Source organism: Malania oleifera, chromosome 5 (assembly GCF_029873635.1).
Source record: "Malania oleifera isolate guangnan ecotype guangnan chromosome 5, ASM2987363v1, whole genome shotgun sequence".
Classification (NCBI taxonomy): domain Eukaryota; kingdom Viridiplantae; phylum Streptophyta; class Magnoliopsida; order Santalales; family Ximeniaceae; genus Malania; species Malania oleifera.
In genome coordinates this window covers 78,528,956-78,547,021 of record NC_080421.1, presented here as the reverse complement: position 1 = coordinate 78,547,021, position 18,066 = coordinate 78,528,956, and the positions used below count along the sequence as shown (strand labels likewise).

At 35.5% G+C, this 18,066-nt stretch overlaps 1 protein-coding gene and 1 pseudogene across 1 annotated transcript; one reads left to right on the top strand and one right to left on the bottom strand.

Annotated features, from left to right (window-relative positions):
* Positions 1-5,625: 5,625 nt before the first annotated feature.
* Positions 5,626-11,877, bottom strand: LOC131155754 (probable histone H2A variant 3). Its single transcript, XM_058109132.1, has 3 exons — positions 11,731-11,877; positions 10,295-10,411; positions 5,626-6,225 (listed from the first exon to the last, which is right to left on the bottom strand). Exons 2-3 carry the CDS (start codon positions 10,400-10,402, stop codon positions 5,929-5,931), a joined length of 405 nt encoding a protein of 134 aa, XP_057965115.1. The 5' UTR covers positions 10,403-10,411; positions 11,731-11,877; the 3' UTR covers positions 5,626-5,928.
* LOC131155753 (L-aspartate oxidase 2-a, chloroplastic-like) lies at positions 6,744-10,091 on the top strand (annotated as a pseudogene).
* Positions 11,878-18,066: the final 6,189 nt, after the last annotated feature.

The following is an 18,066-nucleotide window of genomic DNA, read 5'->3' as shown; positions in this document are numbered from 1 at the left end:
ACCCCTGGGTCCCATTACCGAGTTCGGGGCGTGACAATACAAATTGTAAACGAAAGGAATTAAGCATTTTGCTCATAAACCTTCTCCCCCTTTTGTCATCAGCAAAAGGGCTAAAAATATCTCCTTTGTTAAGATGATTATTTAAAACAACGAAGCCCTTAAAATTTTAGAACTTCATGAAAAAATTGAATTTTAGAAAAGTACAAAAGTAGATGTCATGAACGCTTTGAAGCTTGAGATAAGATTTATCATTTAAATGTTCATTTCTTACCATAAAAAAATTCATTTTTAAAAAAAAAAATCCCTTTATGATATTATTAATAAGTACAAGGGACTAAGCTTGCTATATATAACAATTTTAACACTAAGAAGTTCATGCTAGCTTTTAAAAGATTTTCTGGTGAATCATTAAACATATGTCAAACAATTTTTCAAGCTTCCACCAAAAGAAGCAACCATATAGATCCTAAAATCTGAAAATTTAAACCTAGATCATATGGCAATGGGAATTACTGTGAGCAACAAGAATTAATGCTTTAACCCAACATGTCACAGTAACTTTCTTATCTATGCTAAAATGTGGGTGAGTAAAAAAAAATATAGTATCTCAATTTCAAAAGCTCCCCCTTTGTATTTGAATACGAGCTTAGATATGATGAATCACTTATACTCATACCAAATGTTATAGTGTTGATCATTATAAGCAACCAAAACAAATATACTGGTTATTAATCAAGCATTTTAAATCCAACCAATACTTATTTCTAGAAAACACACATGCATCAGAAAACAACAGAATAAATCTCATGTAGTGTTCAAATATCCCAAGAACAATCCATATCTAAATATGGCATGAAAGCGGGATATGTTGTTCATGGATTTCAAAAGATCCTTAGGACTCAAAAGCAAAAACAATTATGACAAATACTATGCATATGAGTCCATAAGGTAGTTATTTTAATGCTTTTTCCTTAAAGATGGAGCTCAACTCCCTTATAAGTTTATAAAAGCATTTTCAGTTAAAGATGAAGTTTATTTATCAAGTCCATTCATTATACAACATCCTTCATAATAAACAGTATATTATCAACATTTAGCACACATTTACATGCAAATGATACTACAAACCGCATACAATAACCATTAAACCTATACAAAATCAGTGTGCAGCAATCAATCATGCAAAAACAATAATCAACAAACTCAGTCATGCATGAAACTGATTAAAAGGCCTATACTGGATGTACATAATGCCCAATAAGATATTCATATTCCAAATAAGGTTTATGTATTGTGGAGTTCAAATTTCTTAGTTAACACCTTGGATGAATTCAATTGTGATTTCAGTATATAGAATTAAGCATGTCAGCACTTTAACTTTTCAAGCATCATCCTAGTCAACTAAGCAGCATGCAATATACAAAATTTTGCATCAACATGTAGATGGTGTTCAATTCAAGCATGTAGGAAACTAGATCAACTACCAGCATTCCTTTTAGCATAACTCGACAATAGCCATGTTGTAATAGAGATTAGTTATCCATCAAACGAATTCAACAATGTAGCATAATATCGATAGTAATATGCAGATCTCACAAAGGCATATATGCAAAAAGATATTTCTAAAGTAAGCACAATTTCGTACAGTGTTAAACAAATGAATTTTTAAAACTGTTGTTTCCCCTCAATAATGCAACCTAATCATTATCATCTTATGCCCTTGATTTATAATAACTTATATTTTCGATTTGAATGCTTAGGCTTAAAGGACCCAAAGGTCACAATCAATATTCCTTCAAAGAATTAAGCCTGTATTGCAGCATGTGAAGGGCACAAGTTCTAATGGCTTTCTAATTTAATTGCTCATGTATAGGTTTCTTTGAACTTTGTACCTTTTTCTAGATTGAAACGTAGTACTATCATCTTAGCCATTCAGCACCATTTCTAAGGATATGAAGCTCTAATTGATTTGATTTTTATTCAAGAGCTTATGAAGGGAGTTTGAATAAATGCTCTTAAATACTAATTCAATTAAGAGTTCAGAAGAGTATTCATAGGAGATTATGAGTGGACATTATTCAAAATATTTTCGTGCTAGTGAGTATGTTCTAACCATTTAGGCAAAGAGCATTTAGGAGTATACGAATTTCTTGAACTCTGCTCTTTGGTGATTTCTGATTTATCACAATTGGAAGGTACCCTACAAGTATGTTCTTAATTTTAAGCGAGGGTACAAACCTATGAAAGTATAATTCTTTACCTGATATGATCGATGTTTGGTAAAGAGCTCCTATGGAGGAGAAAGCTTTTGCATGTTCCATAATTAGACAACTTTTGCATTTTTAAGCACATAGGGAATATTTTGATTTGACTAAGTGAAAAACTTGAATCCCTTAGTGGATGCCTCTAATTTGATTATAAAAAGATGTCTTTAAACAAGCACTTTAATATATTAGGAATTTATGATAATCAGTGCTAATGATCAGAGTGACGACTAAATATTTATCAAGGGTTTTATGCTCAAAAATGAGTTTATGGTTAAATGATATATAGAATAAGATTAATTCCCTAAAGTTCATATATGTGCAATGGATAGAGTATGCTTAACTTTTGATTTTCATATTTAGACATGAGTTAAGGCATTAAGAAATATTTATCAAGTAAAGATACCTTTGTCCATTTGGAAGTGGATTTATTGCAGCATGCTTCTGAGATTTTATTCAAGAGTTAATGATTTAAGTTTTTATCTCAAAAATATAAGGTTCCAGATAATATAGCCAGTTAAGCCCCTAACCTTTACTTTGTACATTTCGAATGAATGATATGAATTACGTGGAGACTGGCGTCCCATTCAAGCAGAGATAAACTCATTCCTTTTCAGTTCAAATATAAGCATGCTATAGCCAATATTTTCATATTTTACCTAATCATTACATATATGTTAAGTGAATGGATAGGATATATCTTTTGAATTTTCATATTGGTTTAATTCTCTAATGTTCTTGGTATAGTGAATGTATATATTAAGATTTGACGTTTTAAGCACAGACCACTTCCCACACATTTAGTCATCACTATCCCCTTTTATAATGCATCCTAAAATCTAAAGAACTGTTCTAAACAATTATGTGATTCCTTTTGGAACTCATTCTTCCTTTGGTCCAGAGGGGTTCGCTTTCTTGACCACCTATACCATTTTTCTATCCCTACTTTTAGCACCTCTAAATGGACAAGTATATCGAATGTGCACTTTCTTTTCACAATATAAGCAAGTTTTGTATGTATATGAAAGATTTTGCTTATTGATCCTATTTTTACATGATGAGGCATAAAAATGACAATAGGATTTATAAGATGAACATGAACCTTTTTTGAAATACTTTTTTCTTTTAACTCCTAAGGGTTTCTTTGAATTATTCTTTTCACTTTTGGCTTTGGATGTTATTCTAGAATGATCTTCCATCTTTCTCTCCAAGCCAATGATTTTCACATCCTTTTCAATCTTTTCCTTCTCCAAGGTAGCATGAGATTCTTTTAAATCTTCTAATTATTTTGCCAAATTTTTGTTCTCATTTTTCAAGATTGTGTTCTTTTTAGACATCTTCTCAAGAGTTTTATGAACACTACGGCACTCCATTTGCAACTCTTTATATGTAGGCATGCTATCACTAGAGTAATCAGATGATTCATTACAAGATATATTGTAGGATTTATCACATACAATAATCATCACATGAATCGTTTAATGAAGAAGATTGAAAGACATGTACCTCCTTATCGAATAAAGCAATCTAGCATTGATTTTCTCATTTATGATCACCCGAGCTTGAAGCATCCGGAGTGGTGATCTCTTTCTCCTTGGTCTCTCCATTATCAAGATCTTCCCATATTTCTTTCGCACATTTACATGCCATGATTTCATGAAGAACATTGGACTCTAAAGCACAATATAATATTTTCATGGCATTTGATTTAACTTGCATTAAGCTAATATCATGCTCATTCATTTCATTCTCCAACTTATGAATTTCAATATGATTAACACTTTTCATTGGCACAAAATTACCTTGGGCAATTTTCAAGCCCTCCAATCCATAGATTTAATAAAAAATACTCATTTTTTAGTTTTCAAACGGAAAAATTTTCACCACAAAATATTGGATGGCTTGTAGTGATTTATCCCTCACAAAACAGGGATACACCAACATGGGCCATTACAATCTTTATACAAAAAGCAATTAAGTTTATTGCAATAAGGCTCTGATACCAAATGTGAGGAATGGTGTATTCCCAAAAGGGGTGTGAATTGGATATCTAAAAAATTCTAGGTCAAGTATTCCCCTAATTTTAAAACCACATGCACTAATTCAAGCTTTAGGGTTTTTCAATACAAACTCAAATCCCACAAGTTTTTAAGTATGCAAATATTTAAAATATATACAAATGAGAATAAATTTTTTCTTACAACTCAATTCCCCTCTTCTTCAAGCAATACCCCACGCTTGGTCCATTCCTTCTAGGCAAAGCTACCTCCCCAGGCGATACCCCACGCCTGACACGATCCACTAACTGAACCATAGGGATGCAAATGAGAATAAAATTTTTCTTACAAGTAAATGCTTCTTTCAAGCTAATTTATACAATGATAAGCAATTTGCACTCTATTGGAATTGGTGTATTCCTAAGAGGGGGATGAATTAGAATTTTAAAACTTTTACTTAGATTAAACTAAATATCAATAATCCATAACCTAGAGTCTTTCTAAGCATACACCAATTGCGCAGAAGAATAAGCAAACCACAATGGATCTCTAATACGCAACCTTACCTTACATTTTTATAAAAGGTTATTTCTACACCTTGAATCCATGACCTCCCAAATCACACGACAATAATCTTACCATTGCGCATAAGCTCCCCTTCATTGAACTTGCAAGAACTTGAATAAAATGTAATATAAAGTTGTATTAAATTTTATTCAAATCTAAAGAAATCAAAATCTATTAACATAATTCATACTCCCAAACACAACCTTAATATAATTTTATATTGCACTTTATCTAAATTCAAATAAAGTCAAACAAAAAATCCAATTCCAAGCTCCCAAATGCTAGATAAGAGCAAGTAACATAATTCATACTCCCAAACACAACCTTAATATAATTTTATATTGCACTTTATCTAAATTCAAATAAAGTCAAACAAAAAATCCAAATTCCAAGCTCCCAAATGCTAGATAAGAGCAAGTGAATCATACGCCTAGATTCTCCAATGTCTGACTAATTTTTTTATAAAAAAAAGTTAGTATCTAATAATCTTTCAGTTTAATTTTTTGCAATTCCTAAATATCCCTGTGGCTATTCATATTTTTTACTAATTAAAAGGATGTAATAGCAAAACTGATACCATAGCTAATTTTTGAACTTCAGAACTAAAAAATTTTGGGGCAGTAGTATACGCAGCTAGGTACCCGCAACCGTTTGTGCACAAAATAGATCGCCAGGCCATCCATCTAATTGTATCATTTTCATTCTATGTTTGCTCAAAATTATATCTTTCCAGCAGCAACGTAGAACATGACACTAAAAGCAGAAGATCTCCACAAGTTACACCAAAGAGAAGGATGTAGTTGAAGTGCAAGTGCAAGTCATTTAAACACGAAAGCAACAGTTCAACAATAGCAGCCACTAGAGCAAACCATAAATTTCACAAGATCATATCCCAAATTCAGAAAGCACAATTCAAAAACACGAAACCAGAAAACCAGTTAATAGCACTAATGTTTCACTAGGGATATATACCAATCTAGATGTTCTAAGAAACTAAGTACAAATTACCAAAGAGCAACCTAAATTGTCCCTACCAAAGAACGCTAGCAAAACAAGCCCAATGTCCATTAGTAAATAGTCATTTACGGTCAGAGACAGACTCATTCCTTAGTGGACTTGTTAATGAGGGATTTGTGAATGTGGGGGATGACACCACCTCCAGCAATGGTTCCTTTGATGAGTGTGTCAAGCTCCTCATCCCCTCTAATGGCCAGCTGCAGATGCCTGGGTGTAATCCTCTTCACTTTCAGATCTTTGCTCGCATTTCCAGCAAGCTCAAGTACCTCAGCTGTCAAATATTCAAGAATGGCAGCTGAGTAAACAGCAGCTGTGGCCCCAACCCGCCCATTGGCAGTAGTCCGTGATTTGAGTTGCCGATGAATTCGCCCAACTGGAAACTAGAGTCCCTCATGCAAAGACAAAACAAATGAAATGTAAAAATTAGTCATAACAACAAACATCCCAAAATGAAATGAATATTTCTTTCTTTGGACAATTGCTTGTGTCCAGGTCGTCAAAAGGATGTCACAGTCCATGAATGAACAATGAAATGTACATATATAACAAAAACCCTAAGTTGTGACCTAGTCAGGTCATCCAGAGAAAATATGTTTGTGCGCGTTCCACTTCCTATCCGTTATAGAAACAATTATACCCAGAAATACCAAGTTTCCCATCAAAGAAAGAGTATTAACCATGACCATAGCAGTCAAACAGAACTGATCTTGAATGAGAAAATGAAATGGCTTTGCATAGTCCAACTTCATGCACTGTTATATAGGACTGTCAAGACAAGATTCTCACGAGCCAGAGACCCATACATTGCCTCTCTTTTTCCCTCTTTCCCTTTTCTTCATTTACGTGTTCTTTCTCAATTTTCTTTCTGATAATTATTGACCATTGGTGTTTCGTCTCAAGCAAGTTTCAACTACTATCCTCTTCTCCAAGGCCTATATGCTGTTGCTCCTTTTCTGGGCTTCCAAACTGCGACGAGTTCGGGGTTCTGATCCGGTCAAATCTGTTCGGAAGACTTCCCAATTCAATCGGGAAGAACTATCCCAAACTCAGAAGTGTTGCAATGGCTACTAGTCTTGCAGCAACAAGCAGCCAGCTGCATTTTAGGGAGACAATCAAGGGACACGGTTGCAGACAGACATATTGGGTTTCTAATGTTGCCTTCCAAAGAGCTGCACGGGAGTTATCATGGGCGTGTGGGATATCCAAGTTTTTGCATTCCCAGTGGTATGATTTTTGCCAATATCTGATTAACGAGACTTGGAATCCCCGTAGCGCAGTTACAGAGTATCGTGTTTGAGGGATAATTCTACAAAATATTTTGATTTTCCCATAATTGGTAGCGGAATTGCTGGACTTCACTATGCTCTTGAAGTCGCAAAAGATGGATCTGTTGCATTAATTACTAAGGCCGAGCCTCATGAGAGCAACACAAATTATGCTAAACGCGGTGTTAGTACAGTGCTCTGCCCTACGGATTCTGTGGAGAATCACATGAGGGACACCAATGTAGCTGGGGCTTATCTATGTGATGAGGAGACTGTCAAGAGTGGTATGTACAGAAGGACCTGCAAGAATTAGAGAATTGATTGCTAAGGGTGCATTATTTGATCATGCTGAAGATGGGAACTTGCACCTTGCAAGGGAAGGGGGTCACTCGCATCATAGAATAGTTCATGCTGCTGATATGACTGGAAGAGAGATTGAGCGAGCTCTATTGGAGGCAGCTGTGAATGATCCTAATATTTTCATGTTTGAACACCATTCTGCAATAGATCTGTTAACTTCCCAAAATGGTTCTGACACAGTTTGTCATGGTGTTGACACTTTGAATACTGAAACACGAGGTGATATTTATTTCAAAGGTTACTTTGCTTGCATCTGGTGGGGCTGGACATATTTATCCCACAACCACGAATCCTCCGGTCGCAACAGGAGATGGAATAGCTATGGCCCATTGAGCTCAAGCCGTCATTTCCAACATGGAGTTTGTGCAGTTCCCCCCAACTGCCTTCGCTGATGAAGGTCTTCCTATCAGACCAACCAATACCAAAGAAAATGCATTTCTCATCACTGAAGCAGTAAGAGGTGATGGGGGCATCCTTTACAATTTGGGCATGGAACGGTTCATGCCTCTATACGATGAGAGAGCAGAGCTTGCCCCCAGGGATGTGGTGGCAAGCATAGATGACCAAATCAAGAAGCGTAATGAGAAGTATGTGCTACTAGGCATAAGCCACAAGCCCAGAGAAAAAATTCTCTCACACTTCCCCAACATAGCTGCCGAGTGCCATCGGTATGGCCTAGACATAACCCGTCAGCCAACTCCAGTGGTTCCTGCAGCTCATTACATGTGTGGTGGATTTCGTGCTGGACTCCAGGGGGAGACAAACGTGTGTGGCCTCTATGTGGCAGGTGAGGTTGCATGCACTGGTTTGCATGGAGCAAATCAACTTGCAAGCAACTCATTGCTTGAGGCACTAGTTTTTGCAAGGAGAGCTGTTCAACCATCAATAGATCACATGAACAGAGCGAGCCTTGATCTTGGTGTTTCAAATTGGTGGGCACATTCAGTTGTGCCCAAGGCACGTGGGAGTGACATGACATGCAAAATTGTAAGGAAGACCAGGGAAATGAGGAAAGAACTACAATCAATCATGTGGCAGTATGTTGGACTTGTTTGGTCAACAACAAGGCTAAAAACTGCAGAGCGAAGGATTGGGGAGTTGGGAGGCTAAATGGGAGGAGTACTTATTTCAACATGGGTGGAAACCAACAATGGTGGGGCTTGAGGCTGTTGAAATGAGGAATTTCTTTTGTTGTGCCAAGCTGGTGGTGAGCAGTGCACTTGCTAGGCACGAGAATCGTGGGCTTCACTACACTATTGATTTCCCTCGCGTAGAAGAGCGCGAGAGGTTGCCAACAGTCATTTTCCCTTGTTCCTCAGTGAAGAGTTTGTGGAGTTCTCGGCAATTGCACAAGCAGCACATCAGTTAGAAGTATAGGATTTGTCAAGTTTCTTCTCAATAACTCATATTTATAGGGATTCATTTGGTTAGCAATCAAGAAACCTTAGACCAAGATTGTCTCATAACATATTTTGCAGCCGTCTAAGAATTGCCCCAAGGTTGCTCCTTTTTTTCTTCTTTTTTTCTTTTTTGCATTTATAATTTTTTTCCTGATTCATTGTTGAAGGAAATTGCATTTATATCCACACAAAAAAAAAAAGACAAGATTCTCACTATAACTACTTTATTAATGCAAATATTTGTCAAATAAATAAACTAAATAAAGTTAAATTGGCTGATGTAATCTCTACTTATCTTGGAAAATTCATCAACATGCTCAGTTACCACTTACCACATCCAACATTACATTATAACATCTCAAGCAAAAAATTGCAGGCTGCCACAGACGTTAGGAAATCTTTATACCCAACTATCTCAAACATGGAACATGCCCTTGCATGAACCATCCAACACAAGTTACACAAACATCTAATGCACCTGCTGCCTGTAAATGAAGGGATACATTAGCATCACAGCTGCTAATGCTCCAGCCGAGGCCCCAAGTGAATTCTCTTTCTATGACTCACCTTTTAAGAAAATATACCAACTTCTCTAAAAATTGCCTAAAAGGGAAAATGCTGAGGTTCCGTTTGCATTAAGGATTGTAAAATATATATAATAAGATGGTTCAATTTTTCTTTGTATTTCCCTTCTATATTAAATATGATTAACAATAAAACTTCACTCATAAATGATTGAAAATCAAGAATTAACAATAAAACTTCACTCATAAATGATTGAAAATCAAGAAAAATTTAAAAACAAAAAAACAAAACAAAACTTTATTTAAATAGAATTGAAAACTCAGAAAAATGAAAGATTGATGACATGCAAAATAACATTTTTGTCCACTTATTAGTTACATATTTTGTTTTCTTTCTCATTTTCCTTAATAATCAAAAATGAAAAGGTATTTTCCTTCATGTTCTCCAAGTTTCAAAATGAGCCCAAAGTAAGAAAATTATAAGTGGCTAGTTTTTCAGGCAAAGTTTGGATTATAAATCATTATTGTTTGTGTATGGTTCCAAACATACCAGCACTAAATACCTGAGCAATTCAAACTTATTTTGAGCAGTGACAAATATGACACATACATAGCATATATAACCATCTACAATTGAAATATAATTGACAAAAGATCAGCAATTAAAATATAATTAACAAAAGAAGAACAGTAAGATCAGCACATGGTTAAAGCTTGAACATGTCTACAAATGAGTTGATTCATAACAGAAAGAAGTCATGAAATGGAGACAACCCTTTTTCATACACTACTTTTTCCAACAAAATTTTTGCAATGTGCTCTACAAACCTGAGTGTATGAAAATTGAAAAAGAGGGTTTAATTTTCGAACTTACTGGAAGAGAATTAGGTTAATTATTACCTGGAGACCGGCACGAGATGAGCGAGAAACTGGTTTCTTCTTATCCTTGTCCTTGTTGGCCGCAGTGGTCTTCCCTGCCAAAAGTCCCTTCCCGCCTTTGCCGGCCATTTTTCAAACCTGTTTCAATGTCAATTAAAACATCTCAAAAGTAAACAACCATACATAGTCAAACTCCAAAAAGAGAGAGAAAAAAAAAAAAGAAATCAAGAAAAAATCTAAAATTTCCCAAAGTCCAAGCAATAGAAAGTAGACAAGTACGAAAAATTACACAAAAATGTACATAAAAACCCCTGAAATGATATTTTTAATTAAATGTTGACAAGCATTAAATAAAAATGAAAAATAGGGTTGAAGAGGAACAAAAAGAAGAAGAGGACGCCTTAACAAAAACCCTTGAACCATATAATGAACTGCATATACCACGAACATAATATTTCAAGTTTTGCTCACCATAAAAAACAACAAAAGACTGCGTCATGCGCAGTAATGCAGTATTAAACTATACCTCCCAGCCGTTCACAGGGAGGCCTTTTCCCAAACGGTTGGCGTGCAGGAATCTGCACCACCGTAATCTGTTTCTGTTGTATATTCTCATTCCCTTTTTCTATTTCTCTCAACCAACTGTAACAAATATTTTCTTTTTTCAATTATTCATTTTATTGTATATATATATGACTGTAAACCAAGGAGAATGATGCGAGAGGCAATTCCAGATTTATCTTTGTTTTTCCTTCAGCTGTTTCTGTTTTCCTATTCTTCTAACATGGTATCAGAGCCGCAGCAGACAACAAGTATCGCCAATCCTTTTTCAATGGCAGCCAGCTTATCCTCTTCCTCTTCCCCTCAATTTCCTAATGCTTCGTCCTTCTCCCACATTGTCACTACGAAACTCTCCACAGATAATTTTCTGCTGTGGAATGCGCAGATGACAGCTTACCTTGGCGGCCAGGATCTGTATTTCTTCGTTGACGGAACCAACTCCCCTCCACCAATTTCTTCCAAATCCTTCTCAATCTGACCCAAAACCGAACCCAGATTTTCACTCTTGGAGGCGTCTCGATGAACTTGTCCTCAACATTCTTTGCTCCTCTCTCTCAGATTCCATCTTGGTCATGCTCTATCTTCCACAACCTCCCATCAGCTATGGACTGACGTTCCGTCCATGTTCTCCTCCCAAGCCCATGCCAAAGAATTCCAAATCCGTTTCCAACTCACCAATTTGTCCCTAGGAGATCAGTCCATCTCCCATTACGTTTAGGAAAAGGCCTCCCTGTGAACAGCTGGGAGGTATAGTTTAATACGCAGGGAAGCTACAATGATAAACCACATCGAGAACACAGGGTATATAGATTCAATCACCGGAAACAGAAACAATAATGACCCCCGAACGTAACGAAAAACTAAGAAAGCAGAGAGAGAGAGAGAGAGATGCAGACCTGAAAAGTGCGCAGTCGCAGACGAGAGAACGAAGGAATAAAATGAAGAAAAGGGATTAGGGTGTTTTCGTTTTATGACTGTGGGAGCGGTGATCTTCTGTTTCAAATGAGCTTTGCGAAAATGGCGGTTCTTTTGGGTGGGAAAACAGTCTCCATTTCAAAATTTGACTACTTTACCATTCTATCCCATTCTTTTCCTCAAATGCCGCTCTTGTCCCGTTTTAACTATATTCCTAACTTTCAAAATTGTTTGGACCATGGTTTTAAAATTCAGTAGAACGAAAAAAAATTTAGTGACTTAAAAATAATCATTGGACTGATCAAATTGAATCGATTGATGACCCAACCTAATGGTTGAATTGATATATTGTAGGCATCTTACTTGATGTGTTTGGCGTGTTTCATAATCATGTTTCTTTAAAATCTTGGAATGAAAATTACACAAAAATAGAGTCATTATTTTTCACAGTAGTATAACAATGATTGGCTGTGAATTTTTATTGTCATATAGATGCCCAAGACAATGGATTTTATGTTGAGCTCGACCTTATCCCTGGCAAGGCCAATATAAAAAGGAAGAGAAAAGGTTAAAACTCACAGAGCACAAGCAATGAGTGGTACTAGCTAGCATTGCATACGCCAGCAAAGGCACCGACATGGAGAAGTGAAGCTCACCAAGACAAAACTTATGTCTTGGACATTTCATCATCCCATTCAAGTATTTTAACAAATTTTCAATCGTTTTCAATCATTGGATTGTCCAAAACTCTAAGAAAACTTTTTTCCTTCCTTTTGGCCTATAAATAAGACCCTAGGGAATCCCTTTTGAGAGGAAAAACCCTATAGGAGAGTGCCTTTAATTAGAGTCCATACAGAGATTAGACAATGATTGAGATAAGGTTAACAAGAGAAGAATGCACAACTTTCAATGTGTTATTTGTCTAAGCATATCTAAGACTATATAGATATGTCCTTCCAACTTTGGACTTATTCATGATAGCTTGATCATACGATGGTTCTTGTTATTACTTTATGTTAACACAAGAGTGTGTTCTAGTGTAGGTTATGTTTGTCGTCCCAGCCCCAGGAGAATATGTAACGACCTGCTATTTCTGGGTTATATATATGACATTTAACATGCTCTAATACTATACTGAGGTAAATTCAATCATTAACCTAAGCAACAAGAAGCAGAAATCAAATAAACATATCCATATATATAATTATATACAATACCAGAGTACTAGAATGTAATCTCAAAATATACATATATATATATATGTTTTCCCAAAACACCCTCAACTAGCTAGGGTTATACAAAAATATTCCCACAATACTCACTTCACTCTCAGGGCAATACTGAAGCCCCTCTATCTGCGAGTCTGGTCTGCTCGCCTACCTGGATCACCTGAAAAATGATTCAACACTGGGATGAGCCAACGCTTAGTAAGGCGAAATATGCTATTACTAGTATGTGACAAATGAGCTACAATATTATGAAAATATGTTTCTATATAATCATGTATAACTGGATATGTAAATACAGTACAAGTAATAAAATTCACCACCCTTTCCATGTTGCTTAACATAACAGTATTATAGGTTACTGTTCAAATACTTCTAATGTACATAAGTATATTCTCTGTTTCTATAAATCTGTATATACGTAATAGTAACTAAAAACTTTCCTTGTGGATAACTGTGTGTCATGATTTAACCCCTCATGACAAGGTTGTCAGGCCCGTAGGTGGGATCTACACTGGTTGGCCGACCAAGGTAAATCACTCTACTCCATTGGTCTGATCGGCTCTCCTCAACCCATATCTGATGAGGAGCGTGTCCACGTCTAGGGCACTATACGATCGACCTACTACCACATATTATCTAAATAGGTGGTTGCACTCATAACTAACATATCTGTAGCTACGGTACTGTGCTCTGTAACTGTATGGTCCAACAAGGTCTAATACTATATAATACATCTCTATATACGACTATCTAATTTACCATGATACTGAAATAAACTATAACTATGTCAACTGTATCTCTAAACTGAACTATATAATCATGGTATTGAATACTGTATAATCATGGTATTCTGTAATTATTATAAAACATAACCACTGGCTGTATATTTTGTAAATCATATCTTGAAAATACTATACAACATGTTTCTTTACTATACTCATATTCTCAAGCCACATAGTAATTTTAAACATATTATACATAAATAATAACTTGTATAACTTTCCATCATGAATAATTATCTGATAAAAACGTATAGTTTATACTGAAAAATAGAAAAATTGCCTAGCATAGCATATTTCCTTTACCTGATTACTAAAAAGCCCCTATGGTATACTGGCCTAACACCCGCAGGGCCTCTTACACAACACCCTGAAAACAACATTTGTCAGAACAGAATATCAATGTTTTTTCGCCTACATCATTTTCTATAACTGTCAGAAGGCCAAAAATTGACTAAAAGACCTTACCCTGAATTTGGGATGAAATCCAACTCGATCCCACCAACGATCCGCCCCAGCAAACTTGAAGAGAACTTCTCCAGGAACGTCGTGGTAGCTTTAGATCGTCAATCTGGCGACTGGCGGGGCCAAAATCGAAGAGAGAAGGGAGAGAGATCGTAGGAGAGAGAGAGGAGAGAGAGAGAAGCATTGAAATTGAATAAAAATCCGAGTTTGCACTATTTATAGGGCCAGATTCGTCGAAGAGACTCGTCACCTCATCAACGAGTCCTTAAGTAAATTCATCGACGAACTTTACCCTTCGTCGACGAAATTCAGAGTAGCCCAAATCCTTCTCTCGGTATTTTCTCGTCTACGAGATGGGACCTCGTCGATGAGGTCCTGAAGACCTTCGTCGATGAACCTTACCCTTCGTTGATGAAATTCAGAGTAGCCCAAATCCTTCTCTCGGTATTTTTTGGTCTACGAGATGGGACCTCGTCGATGAGGTCCTGAAGACCTTCGTCGACGAATCCCTGTATTCGTCGACGAAGCCTGAAAATTCCTGGAAATTATTATCTCCAAAATGCAATGTCGTCGACGAAGCCTACTGCCTCCTTCTGTTGCTGTTTCCATTTCTCTCCCTTATTATTATTTAAATATTATTATTCTTCGAGTCACTACAGAATATAGTCTAGAGAGGGAGTGAATAGACTCTTTTCGCGGAATGCGTATTTCTTTACAAAATAAAAACTTTTTGCAAAATGCAAGAAATTATATCACAATATAAGTAAATTTAAATCATGCACAAGACAAATAAAATGAAGAAAATGGTGAAGAAAATTAACACCGGTATTTTTACGTGGTTCGGCACCAAGCCTACGTCCACGCCTTGGGACCAACCCAAGGATTCCACAATCCATTAAAGAACTCCTTCACTGGAAAAGAAGCCTTACAACTCAAGAAAAAATCCCTACCACGCTAAAAAAGAGCCTTCACTCGGGAATAAATCCCTACCCGCTCTCAAAGAGCCTCTTCGGTTCACAAAGAACCTTCACCAAACGGTTCACGAAGAACCTTAACAAGAAGATGATGGAAATACAATATGATGCTCCTCAAATGAGTAAATATTAAATACAGAGCAAATCTCACACTATCTCTCAAGTAATGAATCAAACACTATTAAAGAGGAAGAGAGAAAGAGCACTTGTGAATAAAGAACATCAATGCAAAGTGTTAGGTGCTTAGGTTTTGGTATAAAAAGATGTTTTTCACTAAGAATGATCAAAAGCCTTCAAAACCATGTTAATATAAGTCTAATAGCTTGTATTTGTAGCCCAAAAATCTTAGGAGTCGTTAACTAGCCGTTGGGGGGAAAGAAAATTTATTTTATTTGGTAAACTAGCCGTTTTCCGCCCATTAACATCATTCTGCCTGTTGGACTAGTCGACTAGTCACGCACTGCCACGCGTCGACGAATCCCTTGAATTAGAAAAACTTATCAACATGAAAGTTATGGAATTTTATCTTAGCTTTCTAGGAACACTAAGATCGTCCTTTTTTATACTTTTCTAGCAAAAGTTATGACCCAAATACCGAATGGTGCTCAGGACTCAAGGCTGCACTACTTTAGTGATGATTGCTTTGTTTTTCCTAGTAAAAAAGCCTTTTAATGACTTAAAACATTCTTGGACAAAATTATATGAAATATATTAAGTCTAATAGAGTTTAATACTTGTCCAAATAAGTTTCTTACTTAAATATAAGATATATTGATTAATGAAAACATATTTGAAGCTTGTTTGATATCTTACATGCTTAGTATGTCCTTTCATAAATATACTTGACTTTCTTTGAACCTTTATGACATAAAACTTGTTTTAACACAATCGGGACTAAGTATAAAAATGTTCTTAAAACTCATATTTGAGTTTAGGATTCGTTTGACAAACTCTTAAGTTTAACATTGAAAACCATGAATGTTGAGTTTGTGATTTTAGTGCAATCCTATAAACTCATGTATCCTAGTATGCATACACATTGCTCACTCTTACTCAGAAATCATGCAAGAAACAAAACACAAGAGTTACAACAAGTTCTTTTCACACACACAACCTTTATTACAAATAATTCAATAATAATCTTCCTTTGGTTGTGCTTGGGTCCTTTCCAAGTACGTGTCCATTTGATCTTCCTACTCGACGTCAACTCGGTCCGATCTTTGCCTCTAATCCTAGTACTTCATGTAACTGCCACAGAACTTGTACTAAACATGATCTACAAAGATGGAAAACGCTAGAAACCACATATATGTTAATATCATCAAAACACATAAACTATGATAGTGCAACCACCAAGGCTAACATTCTCCCCCTTTTTGATGATGTCTAACCTATTACTATTTTACTTAATCTTTGCATTTGTAATTATAATAATAATGGTTTGATATGCAAAGATAAGCTTACATAGAACCACTAATGGATCGTTATTATCAAAACAAGACAATTAAGCTCATATAACCTTTAAAGCTAACATTCTCTCCCTTTTTGATGATGGCAAACCATTGGTGTTCTCTATAGGTATATTTTAAAGCTCCCCCTCAATTTATGCATATTCTCAAATAAGACTAACATTTGCTCCCCCTTACTATATGCATATAAGGTATAAAAATATTTAACTATATTTTTCATATCTATTAGAGCTTTAAACATGCATACCATAAAATAGAAAGTTCATGTAAGATAATACAAGTAAGCAATTTGAACTTTCTTATTATCTTTGAATTACCACATGCATACCCCACATGCATTTTCCATGCATTTCACTTCTCCCCCACACATAACACCACACAACATTCTCTTAACAAAGCGAACACCAAAATATCTTCTTCCCCTTTTATCATCAACAAAAAAAGAGGTACTAATCATTTTTACAAAAAATAATTTCTTCCCGTTTAAGATAAGTTTTATGGAGGTGAGGTGAATATGTGCTAGACACATATACCAAAATTTTGGATGCTAAACCATAATATTAGAAAAGCCTAGATTGGCTTCTTTCCAAACTCACGAATGATGATTCAGAAGATAAACCATTTGTTGTATATCAATCATTCAATGATCATTCAAGAATGGACATTTTCAAAGTAAGCACAAAATATTCACACTTGTAATTTAAGCATGGTAAATGTGTCCAAACAACTTGGTAAAGAGTATGTGTATAAATCAGAGCATTATAGGAAAATTCAAAGGATAATTGAAAATTGTGCATATTTTTCAAAATAGCATACAGTGTTTAGGATTCAACATGCACCACTACCTATTCAATCATTCAGCATGCATTATAAAAATATTCATAAAGTTCAACCTGCATTCAATGGTTTTCAAGCCATAATCATTCAACATGCAAAGACTTATAATTACCAATGAATTGTCATGCAAATGATCTTTTTATCATGCATCATTTATAAATATTCATTAATGACAATGTGCATGAACTAGTCTAAGTGACCACTTAAGGTTAAAACACTAAGTTCGACTTGGTCACCATACTGATACTACATAAGACTTTCAAAAGTATTTAAAATTTAAAATAAGTCTTATGAAGTCATAATTTCAGTCGACTAGATTGCATGTATGTCTAAAATAGATCAATGAATTCAACATACAAGACCCTAGTCAACTACTAGCATTCAATGCACAAATCTGTATCGGCCATGCAGATGATGTTCAAATTAGGCATGCAGTTCTGTAAATCCAATCAATATAAACTATTCATCAAATAATATAACATTTAGAAAGTAATGGATAGTAAGCTTTTAGTTCACACAAAGCATCCAAAATGAGATATTTCTAAAATAAGCATAATACAATGA